Consider the following 17,582-nt stretch of genomic DNA (forward strand, 5'->3'; position numbering starts at 1 on the left):
AAGCAGCCCAGTTTGATAACCTCATGTTGCCTTGGCACCACAGGGAACATGTGAGTTTAGCAGAAAATGTTTTATTTATTTATTTATTTATTTTTATTTAGCTGCAATGTTGTTTGACTTGAAATCCTTTTTTTCTCCTCAGCTTTGACTTCTAAGCTTCTACTCCTGCCCAGGTTTGAAAATGTAATGAAAATTCGTAAATGGTAATACTGTTCAATGTGCTACAGGTTTGTTTTTTAAATGGCAAGCTTCTGGATATGTTGTTTGGGGTTTTTTTCTTAATGGATGCCAGGGTCAAAGAATTCATGGGGCTTTTGTCAATTTACAGATTGAATCAATTCAGTTTCCCTTTTTCTCACATTTTTGTCCTGGAGAGGTTTCCCTAGATGTTAGGGGACAGCAGCCATGCTCTGCCCATCAGACTCACCCTGTTGAAAGAGTTTGGTGGTGGTAGGGTGCCTGTGAGCTGCTGTTCCTGCCGGCTGGGCTGCCTGGTGGGGGAAGAAGCTGTACAGCCAGGACCTTTCCTCCTTCCACCGATCCCTGGCTGCAATTCAGCACTTCCTATTTATACCAAATTGGCCTCTGGAGATCCCAGCTGAGATCAGGATCCTGCTGTGCCGGCCACTGACTGTAGCTGGAGGCTGTCATCACTGCGGTGGGGTTGTGTTATGAGTGGAGAGGCTGTAGTACAGGGCAGAGGAGTTTTGTTATTGTCACTGTAGTGATGGGGCATGGTAACCCTGAGAGACAGAGTTGTCCCGGGCCACATGGGAAGCGTGGCAGGGATAAGCACTGTCTCTCAGTGCTCACGTTGTAGGTGCTCAGTGCCAAAATGTGGGTGACTTCTTCCTACTAGAAGATAGAGGTCATTTGAGGTGGGCTGGGGTACCCAAGGCATCTGTGGGGGACCCCCTATCCTTCAGCAGCAGCAGGGGAAGGGCACCTTGGGCAGGTGTCTGAAGCAGATGCAGGCACTGGTGATTAGGCACACCTCCCCCCCCCGACTTCTTGAGCAGGACCTCCATCAGGTCCTGAGCTGGTCCATGTAACACCAGTGAGGACCCTAACGGGGCCCTCAGGGATGCTTTGAGAGTGACCAGCACCATGCTGGGGTGCGATTGCTCCCTGTGCTACTCTCAGCATTTTGTGAGGTCCTGAGCCGGACCACCTCACAGCTGAGTACGTGGAAATGGGCATGATGCAATACCCAACGCCAGGCCGTGCTGTGTGCAGCCAGGAGTATGGCTGCTTTGTCATGCTTTCAGTGAGCAAGGTTGTGCCTGAGGCTTTCAAAGGAACCCAAAGGCATTAGATCCCTCAACTTTCAACAGGACTTCCAGTCTGGTTTTTTTTTAAAAATACAAAAAATCCCAGCCTGCCACAAACCTTCTGCCAAGCTGAAGGATGGGAAATATTGATGCAACTATGAAAACTCTTCAAGAGAAAACCAACTGCTGCTTAAAATTGCAGGATCTCTCCCTCTATAAAAGGAATTCAAATGCTGAAAATTGAAGGTCTTTTTGAGAAAGAGATAGGGCCTGGCTCTGTGACCTGCTCTTTTCCACATGATGTAGAGCCTCTCTCAGAACAAGGTGCCACTCTGTCATGAGTCCATGGCCCACGTTGTTGCCAGTGAAGGACAGTTCCCTGTAGGATGACTAGTCTTGGAATTACATCAAGTCAAGTTTTAATTCAAACTGACATATAGCTTTATTGAGAACTTATGTAAATACATGAGTGTGATGTAATATTAAAATTGGGAAATTGGCTTGAAGTGGTATACTGGAGTAAATACAAAATGGGCAGTATAAAAATTTGGCACAGATGAAACATTATCCATGTAAAATTCTTACTTTTATTGGCAAGATGATGCCAATGAAATATTATGGTATGTGTTGGAATGGGGCAAAACATGCCTTAAAAACAAGTTGCCATGCTGCCAGCAAGTAATTGGTCTTGGGTAATTAAGGCCTGACTCTGTGTACTTAATCAGGCTGAAGTGAGCCTCATGGATGCCGAGTGTTGCAGTCGCGTAAGCACTGGGAGAGCTGAGAGCAGGTAGCAGGGAGGTGTCCTGTGGTATGGAGGACTGGTGAGAGGAGGTTTGTCCTAGGGCTCTTCAGCTCCCCTTCTCCTTTTACCACAAGAGAGGTAACATAACCTGTTTTTTCACAGCAGCAGCAAGCAGTGGTAATTAATCACAGCTGCTTCAGAGGTGGAGCATTCCCCACGAGCGCTAGGTTTGAATGCATGCTTTAATCAAAAGATGCATTAACAAAAAAGAGGCGTGTTAGGTCTCCCCAGCTGAATCCATTGCTGATTTTTCTTTCTAGCAGAAATTAGTATACTTGGAGCCCCTTTGAATATTGTGCAAGATGATGCAGGCATGTTTGTTCTTTCTGCTGCTGCTGCCATGGCATGGCTTTTAGATTAATGATGGCCATTGTTGTCTACAGCTTTTGTAGTGGCTTTAAGGCCTCATGTTTCAAGTCACTGGCAATGCACTTTCCACAGGCTTATCATCAATGCTTGGAGGGTGGCGGGGGGATGGACACTGGGCTGGGGCATCAGGGAAAGTCACCCAGGTGCACGATGTCTCAGAGCTGTCCCTGAGAGGTGTCTCTGGACTAATGTCAATAACCTCTTCTGTCAAGTGGTGGCTGTTGGGGGCTGCCCAGACCCCTGAAAGCCAGTATTGCAGCCTTTTCCATGCTATTTGTGTAGTTTTCCAGGCTAATTGCACGTTAGTCTGGCCCCATCCCCTCTTACTCTCTGCCCCCGCATAGCGATGGCTGTGCAAAACCCACATAACGCTCTTAAGAGTGGGTGGGGAGTTGTCACACTAATGCCTTCTGCCCCCTGAATACCTCTGGCACCATACCAAAGGCAGTTTAAAGGCAGGACTGTGAGCAGAGCTTGCCAGTTGTTTAAGTGGTCTCTCTCGATCTGAATTAAAATAATTAAAATTCTTGGTAGATTATATGTTGTAGTCAAGACAACAAATTCCCTCCCTTTTTCTTTTCACTGGAATTGTTTTGTAGTTCAGATATGGTGCCAAACAGAACCCCTCAATTTATTATTTTTTTTAAACTGTTGTTTCAGGTAATAGCATTAAATTAAAAAGCAAAATAAATGGTCATCAGCAGTTTGATGACAGTGTGTTCTGTGCCTGGTATCTTCCTGTAAAACTGGGAATCTCTTGACTGTGCAAGTCAATAAGGCTTTTGTTCATTGGTATTAGAGGGAATTTTGCTGGCCTAAAAAAAGTGGGGATAATTAGTAACAGGAGTTCTTGTGCAGTGTATACCTGTAACAGTTAAAGAAAAAGCTGCTTAAATTTATTCTGACAATTGCAGATACAGCACTGGAGGAATCATTTGAATTATTCATTCTGCAATGAGGAAACATCCCACTTGTCTTCTCTTTAGAAATGAAATCCCAGTCTGATTTAAAATATACTTTTGATGGGTTGGTTTCCTTTTTTTAAAGTAATTTTGCTGTTTCAAGACTTCTATTATAATTACCTGTGAATACAGGTTTTTAAAGAAAATTATTCTGATTTCTAAAAGAAAGGAGAAATGGATTTTTTACATGAACTGCTTCTTGTAGAATAAGTTTAATGAAATTCAGCTCTCTTTCATAAATAATGCAGCACTTGCATTTGATTAGGTGAAGCCTGGAGGAATTTCTACCTAATCAGATGCATAGCAAGAAGGATATTGCCTGCAGACTGTTGCCATTATCAATGGTGGTGGCAAGGAAAATACAGCTCCGTGTGTGTCCAGATAGAGAGCTTTGTTTCTTAAGAGAAGTTGCAAAGCAAGGCATATATGTACCATCAGCTGATTCCTTCTGTCTCAGAGTGTCCTGAGTATTTGTAAAGCAAGGCCTGACTTCTGAGTATTATCATTATTGTGGCACGAAGAGACTCCAGGTTAACAGGAGACCTTCTTGCCCTGGTAATGTGTTTCTGACCCTTCCAAAGAAATAAATACATGTGGGGAAGAGACAATCTTTGCATCAGATTGCTTACAGTCAAAATAAGTAAAGTAGACATCGGGAATCATTGGGACCAATTCCAAAAGTCTTGAAAAACAACACAAACCTCCCGATAACATAAAAATCAGGGGAAAAAATGTATATGTGTCTCCATTTGTTAAAACAATAGGTCACATACAGCAAAAAGCAAACCAGTTTGCAAATGGTGAATCTGCCAGTTTTGCAGAAACATTTTGAGACTTTTTGAGTAAATGTAGCTTTGATTAGTCATCCGTGGTCATGTTTTATGCTGTTCTGTAAATCCAGCCACAAGACTTTGTTCTACTCTTTGTTTTTATTCCCAGGAAGCTGTTATTAACAGGGGTGGGTGTGCATGAACAGAGGGTAGTTTGAATAAGGCCATTAGTCCTTTAGTCAACATCCATATTCATAAATAAAAAAGGATCTGGTCCCCATTCTCTAGCCCTGAGGCCAACTGGCATAGATTGACCTGCAAGTAAGTGTTTGTATCCTCTGAGAGACAGTGTCTGAGCCCAAGGTGGCTTCTGTGACCAAACCCTGGTCTGGGCTCAGCACTGAACCACTCCTGGGAACTATTGGAGGGTGGTGTGGAACTGTTTGGGATCTTGTTAACAGTATGACAGCTTGGATGGTCAATGGCTCAGGCTCTGGTTACTGTACTAGAGGTGATGCTGTCTTAGGGCTTGATTATGCTCTCTGCTGAACTCAGTTGTGTAGCATCGTGCTCTACCGCTGTAATGAAGTAATATTCCAAATAAAACTGTAAAGGACTCAGCCCTAACAGCAAAGCCCAACACCGTTGTTTTATCTCGCTGTGCTCAGATATTTGTCTTCATGTTTGTTCAAATACGTAAAATTCCAATGTTGAAAGTTCTTCAGGCCAGATGCTAAGCAGGCTTAAGCTGACAATTTGTGCTAGCTGAGGTTCTGATTTTTCACTTAAATTTCTTGGAAAGGGCAATGGGATGTAATGAATAAATGTAAAACACAGGAAATAGTGCCCAGGATACATGGGAGATGTGCTTGCATCCTGTGATTTGCTGTCAAGGGGTTTTAGCACTGAGCTCAGAAGTGTATTTATGGAGCTGCTGGTCAGAACTGTGCAATTTAAAGGTGAAATCAGTTCTCTTTTTTAATCTTGAGTTTTTATTGCTCTCCAAATTGGTACAAGCAAATCTCCTGGGCCTAAAATGTCATGGGAGCACCGGGGTCCAAGAACAGAATTAATTTCTGAAAGTTTGAGAGCAAACCCATAAGGTTTAGGGCTGTAAAATGTTAATCTGTTTCTGACTTTACCAAGAATTGTCTGAAATGCCCACTCATAACTCAAGTGACTTCATGTCAGGTATTAGAACTGGTTTATGTGTGAGTGTTGACAGAAGTAGTGCACAGCTTTTATCATAGCCAACTGGAAAAAAAAGCATCAAAAACATAACTCCCAGACCTTTTCCTGGTCCAAAACAATGTCAAAATCCTATGGAAGAAATGGGAAACAAGCCTGAGCCCTCAGTCCTTTGCCCTAAGTAGACAGGACATTCTTCACTCAAGATCCTGATCAAGGTATCACACAGAGCTGTGTCTCAAGTGCTGAAGAGCAAGCAAGCTTCATCTTTTCAGTTGCTCTCCTGCTGTTCCTGTGGAAAGCATTTCTCCCACCCTGCTTCAGCTGGGGAGGCTTAACCTTGATGACCACTGGATTTCTGGAGTAAAGACTCAACACTATACCCTTATCACCACCATCTTGTCCTTTGCTGATGCTTCTGCAAGCACAGGCAGCCTCTCACATCCCAGAACACATCAGGCTCACTGGGTAGCTTCAGTGATGGAACATGCTGCTATTTCTATGCCAGCTGCAGTCTCACCGTGAATTTCCTACTCTTTGCTCCTCTGCGACAAGATCAGTTAGGAAACTCTTCAAAAATCACTGGAGCAGCAAATGCAGGTAGCATGGATGAATGGAGACACTGGGCAGTGCACCTGAGGGCTTGCAGCAGAAGTGGTTGTCTCTGGTAGATGGGATGATGGTCTGTATGGGAGGGACCTGGACAGAGTCTGCAGTCATTATTTACTACAAGTGGTAGTCACTACATGTATCTTTTGTCATTTATAGTAGGCTAAGTTTTAAAAAATGTATGTGACTGCATCCTTGAATGATGTCTCCTCAACTATGTGGCTTTGCAGTCCTTGTCTGCTAGGGTTTCTGTTGGGTGGAAAAAGGACTTTGGGCTCTTCTCTTAACTGCTGGAAGCATCCTGGGTGTGTTACCAGTGCATGTCCATTTCTCCCGGAATTCCCTCATGCATTCCCAGCTTCACCCCTAAGACCTTGCCAAAATCACTTACGTGCTGTGGAGCAAAAATGTGACTGATACAGCTGTTGCAGCAGTGTATAAAATGCTAAATTATTCATGGTACTTAAGCACAGAAAATCCCAAGGCTGAACTGACATAATAAAAAACTCCAGGCAAAAAAAAAAATCACCATGGAAAGTCTTAGATTAAAAACAGTTGCAAACTTTAGAGTCAGACTATATTATAGAGTCTTAATCCCTTCTTCCTTCAAATGCCCCTCCTCATGCTGTACCCTAGGCTGTCATAGCCAGCTACTTTTAATGTCATTATCCACATCACTTTCCCATGAACAAGGACCTAAGGCACAGAAATGTTGGATGATTTGTCCTCATCCAAAATAGAAAATCTGCAGTGGCAGCGGGATTTGCAACTGGGCCCTCTCAAATTGAAGCCTTGACCATCTTAACCAGCTTCCTCCCTGTCATGAATGAAATGATGATCTGGAGGAGTTTCATGCTGTTTCATACCAGAGCATCAGTCCTTCTTGCACAGCTGGTCTCCCAGCTTGCCTGGGACCTCAGTGGGCTACCATCACAGATTTCTTTCTTTATCACTATGAACATCGGTCTTCACCCATCTGTCACAGAAAGGGTCCTTGGTGATAAATCTTGCCCTGGATTACTTTCACCTCTGGAGTTTTCTGGTGAAAGACCTACAAACCAAAATATTAATGTAGGGGCACAACTTTGAGAATTTAACCAGCTGAACGGACCATAACATTCTGCTTAATTCATGGAGAATTTTAGAAATGTACTGGGCCTACTATGTAGTGTTATAACTGAAACAGATAGATGTAAAGATCAATGGATCAGTTAAAAAGAGAACTGAGGCAAGTGGTAAAAAAATACAACTAAAAATATAGGGAATTCATACTGTTAAGCAGTCTGTTTGCAGATTTATTTTTTGTCATTTTGCTCCGTCCTGAAACGTTGTTCAGCAGCTGGTTTCAAGTTTCCTTTTGTAATTTATTATCACTTTTGTTGTGGAAAACTGATTTAAAAACAAACCCAAAACATAGATCTAAACAGTGTTGTGTTGGTTTCTGTATATGTCAAAACATATTTCTATTGGAAACATTTTTGACAAAGCAGTTCTTGCTTGTTTGAAAAACATTTTGAATGAAAATGTTCAAGCTGCTTTAGTCACTTTGCCTTTTGCTTGGAGGGTAAAATAGGCTTTCAAAGCTGTTCAGTGGTCCTCTTTGCCCTGGAGGCATACAGAAACTGTAGGAGAAGATCTGACTTGCAGTCTCTTCGGGAGTTGAAAAGGTTCCTCAGGATCCCATCAGGACCTGAAGCAAATGAAGAGAAAAGTGTTTCCTAGCTGACATCCTTCCCTTTATCAAGTGCTGAACAGAAGTGGTGGCAGCATTAGTGACCTCCACTTTACTTGTCAATAAATGAGTGTCTTTAACTTGATATTTCATTTTTCCTAGACTGTACCCTCGTCACGCAAGTGCTCTCAACAACCTGGGGACATTGACCAAAGACGTGGTGGAGGCAAAGGACTATTACAGACGGGCCCTTCAGTTAAATCCTCAGCACAATCGAGCTCTCTTCAATCTTGGCAACTTGCTCAAGTAAGTTGTATGCAGAGCTGGCACCAAAGAAATTCACATTCTCTCTGTACAGATCACCAAACTAGTTTTTTTCTGCCATCTGGTGAAGAAATGGCATTATTGCTTATTGCCAGCCAAGAGTGCTGGCACAAAGGTGAGGCTTAGTTTGGATATCCTTATGCTGTCTGCCATGCCACTTCAGGTGCTGTTTACAATTGTATTTCAAATCTGGCATCAGAAATGAGGTGCCTAAACCCAGCTAGTCACCTGAGATTTTGATCTTGGTGGAGAGGTATAAGCCTTTCCAGTGGAGCAAGCCACATTGTTCAAAGGCAGGCATCTGATGCAGATCTAATAAATAACAGATCCAACAAGCCACTCTCTGCAAGTTCCCACTTCTCCTCATTAGCTGTATGGAAGGTTAGTGTGTAGTTTAGGCATAAGCACCTAACTGAGATGCTCAGAGCAGCAGAAGGCTCATCCCATTGCATAATGAGTGAGTTTGAGGGGAAAAGCTGGTTTGCATCCCTATATGGTTACTCTGCCAAGCAAGAAGGCAAGTCAATCAGCTCATAATTTCACTCATTGTTATTTAGAGTGTCAGCCTTCAGCAAAGAGAGTAGCAGGTGATAATAATCATGCAAAATAATTTGACTAACCATATCTAAAGACTGAACTTAGATCTACACAAAAAACTTTGCCAGTGTGGTAAGATCTGCTAGGTGTACAATTACAAAAGGAAAACATCTCTATTCCTGCATTACTATTTTGCACTAGCAAAAAAACCCCTTGTTTTTGTGAGGATAGCATGTTATTTGCTGACAGAACTACAGAAACTACAGCAGTAAAAGTACATTTTTCCTGATATAAACCATCTGTTTTGCTGGTAATAGGTCTCTGGTAAATCCTTTGGAGCAGATTGGGCTTTAGTGTTGGACTAGTTTTAAAGTGGCACTGTCTCATCAAAACGTACTTGATCTTTCTGGTTCTGAAATATTACTTTGAGTGAGAGTTTATATGAAGGATATTACATGGATTGCTGAAGTTCTGCCTGGTCCATTCAGTAGCAGAGAAGCTAGAATAATTTTACAAGTAAACCTGATGGTTTGAGGCTAGAATATGGCAGGTGAGTAATTCTTAAATAGGAAGTAGGTGAGTGCTTTACTGGAAACACAAGAAAGGAAAATGGTAAAGGCAGTCTTACTACAAGAGAGATGGAAGGTCTTTATAGTATTCATAAGATTGGGTTGATTGAAATTAATCTTAGGTGGCAATGGTGTTTAAAAATACATATTGTCCTTTTAATCCATCATGTTTGCCTTAGTTATTCTCAGTGATTTTTTTTTTTAATATCAAATATTAATACAAAAGGAAGTAAGCTAGAAGCAGCACGAGGATGTCCCATGTCAATAATACTTAAATCTGGCCTGTTGATAGGCTGTTATGACCCAGCAGATGGATAGAAACTGGATTTGTTGCACTGGCAAACCACAAAGGAGACACGTGGAAAAATCTCTTGGAACTGCTGTTTTGTATGCAATATGTCATGTTTTTCCTAATGTGATAGTTAAGATATTGTGTGTCCTGTTGGATTGCATTTCTGTACCTAAAGGGGGCCTACAAGAAAGCTGGAGAGGGACTTTTTACAAGGACACGTAGTAAGAGAAGGAGGGGTAATGGCAGCTTTAAGCTGGAAGAAGATAGATTTAGATTAGGTATTAGGAATAAATTCTTTACTGTGAGGGTGGTGAGGCACTGGAACAGGCTGCCCAGAGAAGCTGTGGATGCCCCATCCCTGGAAGTGCTCAAGGCCAGGTTGGATGGGGCTTTGAGCAACCTGGTCTAGTGGAAGCTGTCCCTGCCCATGGCAGGGGGGTTGGAACTAGATGATCTTTAAGGTCCCTTCCAAACCAAACCCTTCTATGATTCTATGTGCTCTGCATCCTTCTGTGGTCCGATATGTTGCGGTATGTTGAAGGTGTGTGCTGCTTGTGCTAAACTCGTTGAAAAAAAGCATTCAGGTTCCACTTGCCCTTTCCCCACACTTATTTGCTCCCTTTTTCTAAACTTTCTTTAGGTTTCCAAAACAACCTAGTGCATCTGGACACACCAGTAGCATTAATTGTAAGAAACTGGGTGTCCTTATCTCCCTATTCAGCTTTAAAAAACTTGCTGAAAAATAGGTATAGGTCACAGTGTAGGGATTAGCACATATGTGAAGCAGATGCTATGTGGGCAGATCCTATATGGATGTCTCCCCTGAAATGCTAGCCCAAACCCTTTGGCCAGCACCTTTCCTGGATCATCCATCAGCTTAGCAGAGTTCCTCAGCCACGCTGGAGCATGAGGTGACTTGCAAGATGACTAGACAGGAATGAGGCAGAGATTTCAAGCTCCCCCTTCCTAGAACTTTGTCTTTATGTTTCCTACCTGGGTCTCCAAATTATTCTTTCATATATATTTATATAGGGCAACCAGTATTTTGCAGACACTAAATGCTAGTATAATCTAGGTAATAAATGAAAATCTGCAGAGTATTACAGGCAGATATTGCTTTCTGGCTGTGCGGTGAGACATTATGAAGAGTGTTTTCATTTTTAAACATATGGCAGAGAGAGTATAAGTGGTCAAGCCATAAAAGCATTCTGTCCTCTTTGCAGAGGCTTCAGTGCATGGTGCAAATCAGGAAAAGCCAGATCTGCAGCACTTAAAGCATGTCCAGTAACAGCACTGCTTGTACTGGGGCACATAACGAAACCATCTGGCATGGGGAACTCCCAGTTGAATTCTGCTGAGTTCGTTATGCCCACCCCTGCTCATAGCATGGAAATCTGATGGTGGGTGTTAGATTTCACCTCCTCTGGAGTGCTGAGAAAGGGGAACTGCAGGATTTTGGAAGGATGAGTTTGCTATTCCCATGTGGGAATCTGCCTCTCGTTATTCCCTGTAAATAAGCTCTCTATTTAAGCATCCGTTGCTTGTGATTTAAGATTGAATAGAAATCTGTTTTGAGGGTGGAATTTTCAAGTTTTTTTCTGCAAAAGTCCTAGATGAAAATGGATGTTTCCGTTTTCTGTTTGCACATAATGAAGACAGCTATGTGCCAGAAGATGAATGTTCTCAGGAAGCATTGCAGGGTAATGGCTCAATAAGCCTCTGGTTTTGTTTACATATCCTAAAATAAAGTTGTATGTCATAATTTTCTGGCCTAATATAAATATTGGGGAATAGATAATTAAACAATGCCAACACATTTCTAAGTTAAAATAGACCGAAAACATGGCCTACCTAACAGTGAGAAATCTCTCTGCTTTTGTGGTCCGTGATCAGTGACACAGAGCAGCCTGATGCTTTGTTTTGAAGCTTCCCATTATATAAATATTTAACTCCTCTATATAGACTTATTTTTGTTGAGATACGGCTTGAAAACCTGAGATAAATATCATTCAGAATACCTCACAGATTTGTAGCCTGTGGGATATTCTGTGAAAAGACAAGAAATAAAATATTATGAACATTTGAAGTAAATATTTACCTTGGCTTTCTGTTGCAGGAATAATGGGAGAGAACTTCTTACTTGCAGTACTGTATCTATCTATACCTAAAGCTCTCCAATATTCAGTACACTATTTCTTATGAAGAAAAGCCTCAGAACTCTTACGGGCTTTGAGTGTTATGGCTTCATTTTCAAGGAGCAAGTGAAATGCCTAGAAACCATGTCCACTGAAATCTTGAGTTTATTCAAAGGACTGAATGTTTTTTGAATGTAGAGTAACACTGTCCTCTGTGAGTGTTATTACGATTTAGTCCATGTTTAGCCTTCCCATTTATTCAGAGGAAGGACTGTTTGCTGTCTGCCCTCTCCGATACAGTCTTCTGGATAGGAATGTATGTGAATGTGCTGACACAGGCTTGTGTAACTGTGTGAAGATAGTGAAAAACATCAAACAGTTATTACATGTCTTGGGATTTAAGATCTTTTAGAGAGTGAAACATTCCTCCCTTCCATTCAAAGAAGCCAACCGAGTGATAATGTTTAGTGATGCTGCATCTGGCTTTATGGATGGTCTTTGGTTAGGATACTCTTATGATGCATGAAGTGCTGTAGTTATCTGTCAGTATCACATACATACACATTGTAATCTGTTTATAAAAAAATACTCGAACAAATTCTGGCAGTGTCAAATTTACAGTAGATTTAAAAAAATAACTTAGGTTGGAATGGACTCCTGGAGATCATTGGATCAAGCCCACTGCTTAGAGCAAGTCTAATTGGATTGGGTTGCTCAGGGCTGTGTCCAGCTGAATCTTGAACACCTCCAAGGACAGAGATGCCACAGTCTAACTGTGCAACCTGTTCCAGTGTTTGACCATTCTTATGGTGGAAAATATTTTTCCTTATATCTAATAAAAATTTCCCGTGTTCCTACTCATGTCTGTTGCCTCTTGTCCGGTCACTGTGTACCTCTGAGAAGAGTTTGGCTCTGGCTGCTCTGTGTCCTCTGACCAGGTAGTTGCAGGCAGCACTGAAACCATCCCTGAGCCTTCTCTAGGCTACGCAGACACCGCTCGCTCAGCCTCTCCTCAATGCAACAAGTGCTCTAGCCCCGACCTTCTTTAGTGGCCCTCTGTTGGGCTTGCTTCAGTAAGTCCATGCCTTCCTTGCACTGGGGAGCCCAACTCTGCACAGACATTTCTCCAGATGTGATCTCACAAGTGTCACATGAAGGGGAAGAATCGCTTCCCTGGACCCACTGTTGGCCTTCTTTGCTGTGTAGGGTATATTGCGGGCCTGTGGTCAAATTGTTGGTTGTCAGGACCCAAGTCATCCCCCAACCTGTGCTTGTGCACAGGGTTGTCTCACTCTGGGTGCAGGAGTTGCATTTACTTTTGTTGAACTTCATAAGGTTCCTGTCAGACATGGTCCCTCTGAAAAGCGGTCTGGTCCCTCACATTGGTGTCATCCATGTAGTACAGATGAATGACAAAGGAGTGCATCTAAATTATCTGAAGGAGTTTTAAACCAGGGAGTTGAACAGGCTTAGAAGCTTCTTTTCAGACAGGCAGAGTTAGACACTGCAAGCTCCTCTTAGATTATGGTGTGAAACCAAGATGAGATGTTCCGAATGGTTGTGGAGCCCTTGTTGAGTTCTGGGTTTCTGGCTTTAATGCAGTCAAACTAACTTCACAAAATAAAACAAATCTTGAAGGTTAAAAAGTCCTCTAGACACTTAATTTCTAGGTAGCTTTTTCTGATATAAATTAAATGTGCTCCAGTGCTAACAGCCCACACAGAGCCCTGTGCAGCACATCGCCAGGCTTCTGTGGGGTGGTTTAAGTTGATGCTGCTCCAACTGTGGGGCACTTGTGAAAATATGGAAGAGATGCTCCAAGTAGAAAGAGCTGTTCCTTGCTCTTGGCTCAAGCATGCTGGCTAAAGAGAGGACACTGGGAGCTCAAGTGGAAGAGGGAGGCAGGAGAGGGCATTGTAAGGCAAGGTAATTTGGGGTAAAATTGGATTAGGTGATCATAGACTCCTTGTGTCTGTTGAATTTGTTCTCTCTGTCATAGCAAAGGTATACATTACCTAGCTTTTCCTGCTCCAGATCCCCAGTTTATGGTAAATCAGTGTATCAGACTGTTCTTCCAATGCTCTGTGCTCTCCCAAATTGCAGGAGATTTATATAAACGATGGCCTTTATCCTGCAAAGTGTTGGCCTTGATCCAGGAAACCACTTCAGCCAGTAATTAATTTTCAACTTGCGTACATAAAAGTTAAGTACGCGTTTAAGTGCTTGGCCAGAGCGCTTGGTATCTTACAGGCCTAAACCCTCTGAGTAACTACTGGATCTGCTTTTTTTAATGTAATTCAGTCTGTCACATAAAAAGACGCCATAATCTTTCCCTCCCTACCCTCACTTTCAGGAGACAAACATTGTTCTTGGATCAAATGGGAAAAAAAAGGCCATTTTGAAAAAAAGAGTAATTAAGAGGGCTGCCCCATGTTCAGAGTGCATGCTTGTGGTTAATGGGAACTTTTACTGCTGCTGAGTGGATCACTTAATCCTTTTATTTCTGTAGCTGGCATTTCCTACATTTTTTTTGCCAAACATCAATACCTTTATAAAGCAGTCATCTGGTTTTGATTTATAAAAATGTGTCATGAAACTCCAGCCAAGGGATCCAAAAATTTTATAAATTGACAAGCTAGCTAGTCTTTAATTAGTGTAGGAGAAAAGTGGTTCTTTATTTGTTTTTGCTTCATTCATGTGATTTATATGGAACACCACTGGAAGAAGAAAAAGACTAGCACAACTGGTTTTACTTAGCTTAATGCACAGGCAAAATATTCTTCCAGTTACACAACTAGAAAGGGAAAAAATCTGCAAAGCCACATATATTATCAGCTGAAATTTGCACCTTATAAACAAGATCTGGTTACTTGACCATGCCACTCAGATGAAATCTAAGGCTAAAGCGGCAAGGTGTTCACATATTTTCTGTGTCCCAGAGCCCTTTGTTTCTTTTTGTAAGCACTGCTATTCATATTCTTTGTACACCCCACACAAAGAAAATGTTTTTCCAGTCCAGCTAAACATTCTTAGATGTCTGTTCAGGAAACCTTCTCATTTTTCCAAGGAAAGAAATACAGAGTGATACTGGAGAAATCGCAGCTCAAATAAATAAATACCCTTAGGTTTTTGTTCAGGAAACCTTTTCTGTTTTCTGTGGCAGTAAATGCAAAGCAATGCTGGGAAAATACCTAGCTCATCAGCGTAGCCATCTCTCAGTTGTCTCTGTTCATCCTTAGGATCTGAAGAACAGACTCCTCTAGCCTAATGATTGACTTGCTAAGGAATTATTTAGAGATCCCAGGCAGATTTAACTTAGCAATATTTTAATTTCAAGTGGATCTGTAAAAGCACTCATTGTCGAGGAACATGCAAAGACTCTGGGGGTTTTTGTAAGGATATGCAAATGTTTTGCTGTCTCCAACTCACTGATGTGAGAGCAGGGTTGGTGAGAGCAAATGTCCTGTTCCCAGGTCAGTCAGTGCCTCTGTGACATGATTAGGGCCAGACATTCAGAAGCTGACTGCAAACCCGGTATTACCCTGACAGCATCCCTTCCCATAGGGCATGCAACTTCCCAGAGAAATCGCTGGGAAGGTCTTGTGCAGTACTTAATGCCTGGGGACACTTTTACTATCTTGTCCTTCATGTGTCTTCAGTTCCTGATGGGATGAATGGGGCAGAATTTGATATATTTGCCATAAAGAGAAATACTGAGTGGAGATGTATGGTAGAACTGGAGAAGTTTACAAAATCTAGTGGTTATGACTCAACAGACAGAGCATGTGGCCTGTAACCACTTGCCTGATAGCCAAAATAAAACACTTTTTGCTCTTCAGTGTGTGAGGTTGAGGAATGCACTGTTTTGGGGGTGTTTTGTCCTCACTGGGACCACTGTGTAGTGCTCAGTATGACAGTCACCAGAATAGCAGACCAAACAGCAGATTCGTTAAAGCCTGTGTCCTACCAACTCCTGAGAATAACCTATGGAAACAGTGACGGGCCGAGGAGATGCTGGGTACACACACTGTGGAGAGGAGGCATGAGTGAATCATACAGACTTTGTTGAAGAAGTCAAGCCAGGGACTTTCACATCTCTTTAAAGTAGTTAATGGGATGACCTAAATATGTGCTTAAAGCAATGTTTCTTCCTTTTTTCCCCTCTTTCGCTGTCCTGCAGGTCTCAAGGGAAGAAGGAGGAAGCTGTAATCTTACTGCGGGACTCCATTAAGTACGGCCCAGAGTTTGCAGATGCTTACTCAAGCCTGGCCTCACTGCTGGCTGAACAGGTAACAGCCATCGCTGGAGCTCTTGTGCTCTCTGCGCATGTGTATGCACTGCTGCCGCGGCCGCAACACCTCCTGCACATCCCAGCGGAGCACCCTCACCTTGCATGCATGGATGGCAGGCACGGCTCCACAGCTGTCTGCAGAGGGCTCTCAGGATGCTTCAGAAGTGACTTTTTCAGGATGGGAGGCAACTCCTTTGAAGTCAATAATTACACCCCCATGATGTGGCTCTGAATTAAATCACTGTCGTGAGTTGTGGGTAAACACCCTCCCTGCCACTCCCTGCATCTATGGCAAAGTCTTAATCCATTGCACCTTGAATGTTGTGACAGCAGAACAGGCAAGCGCTTCCCCCTCAGACTGATGCACTTACATAGATAACCTTGAGATTTCATAATAAATCACTCCAAAGCTAGGAAATCCCAGAAACAAGGTGGCCTCTGCAGCCTGAATTCTGCCCTTTGCATGCACGCATCAGGATATGGCCCTTAATTACTGTGGTAGCTGATCGCGTACAGGGGGTGGGAAGGCTCACCGGCTTTATGTTGCTCTTAATGAGCAGCTGTTCAGTATTTTATTTAACCTCATTGTTCAATATGTGTCCAGGGCTTATTTACTGCGCATGGCCCAGGCTGCACTCTGGGGGCAGGATTACTCATTTCTTCTTGGGCTTGTTCCCTATGCTCATTACTCAGGGCCCTCCCTGCTCTCTGTAGTTAGATAATTTATTTCTACAAGGTCCCTGTGAGGTGAAGTATTGTCCCCACAGAGGAAAAGGGAAATTGAGGCACAAAATGCTTGAGTTCAGAAGAAGCCATGAAGCACGGGTTCCCACGCTGAGACCACCAAGCCCTGCTTTTTTCCATGCCTGCAAAAGCAGATGAGGGTTGCTGTGCTTCAGGCATTGCTCACATGGACTGCAGCCACAATCAGTGGTCCCAGTCTGAGAGCTAGGGGGGTCTGTGACGAGGTCCTCATAACTACACAGCTCCAGCACACCTTCACAAACATTTTGAAAACTGATTTTTTTCTTTCCCTGAGTTTCAGATCTAACTGCTTCATAGCTTGTGGTGCTAAAGCTTTCTTAAAAGGTTGACAAATGTAAATACATACAGAACAAAAGAGCAAAAATCTTTCACTGTTTTCCCTCAATTTGGTCAGTGAAATCTTTTCTCTGTAAGAGAAGCAGATAAATTTCAGCAAAACTATAAGCAGAGGTCTTGTTCTGATTTAGGCTTCTTTAATGAGGCACTCTGCAAAACTCACCTATGATATATGTGGATTACTGAAAGACGTGATGTTTTATTTTCCCTTTTAAGAGACTTTCAAATATTTGAATATTATCAGTATCAGCTACAGAGACCTAGAAATATAGTGTATGAATGGAAAGAAGAGCCTTGTTGAATGGGAACTGTGTTTTGAATGAGGCCGTCAATGAAGAGTCTCCTGCAAGTATAGGAAATGGGTCCTTTGCAGTAATACCTGGTTTTAATAATAATTGAAATTATTAATTAGAACAATTGATTGTAAGGTCAACAGAGTAATAAAACCAGTATAGAGTCCCAAGGCCTTCTGCCCAGAGCAAATAAATGCCATTAGTTACTCCAGCAATAATTAATCTACTCTTACGTATAGATTGTTCATCCTCTTGTGACTTGAGTAAGTAGTAGGGAAAAAAGATAATATAATTTCCTCAGAAAAGAACAATTTCCTGCAGGCTTTTAACACCTTCTCATGTTCAGCCACAGCAGATGACTACCTGATAATACTGCTCCTGCCTCACACGCTCA

General features: G+C 42.4%; 1 protein-coding gene across 2 annotated transcripts in view; it reads left to right on the forward strand.

Annotated features, from left to right (window-relative positions):
* TMTC1 (transmembrane O-mannosyltransferase targeting cadherins 1) overlaps positions 1-17,582 on the forward strand; it is a 148,713-nt gene that overhangs the window by 115,719 nt on the left and 15,412 nt on the right. For both annotated transcript variants that reach the window (XM_037389547.1, XM_037389546.1), the window contains 2 exons: positions 7,809-7,952; positions 15,684-15,792. In XM_037389547.1, coding sequence (XP_037245444.1) covers positions 7,809-7,952; positions 15,684-15,792 — 253 coding nt within the window. The remainder of the gene's footprint in view (positions 1-7,808; positions 7,953-15,683; positions 15,793-17,582) is intronic.

This window comes from Falco rusticolus, chromosome 5 (genome assembly GCF_015220075.1).
Source record: "Falco rusticolus isolate bFalRus1 chromosome 5, bFalRus1.pri, whole genome shotgun sequence".
Lineage (NCBI taxonomy): Eukaryota > Metazoa > Chordata > Aves > Falconiformes > Falconidae > Falco > Falco rusticolus.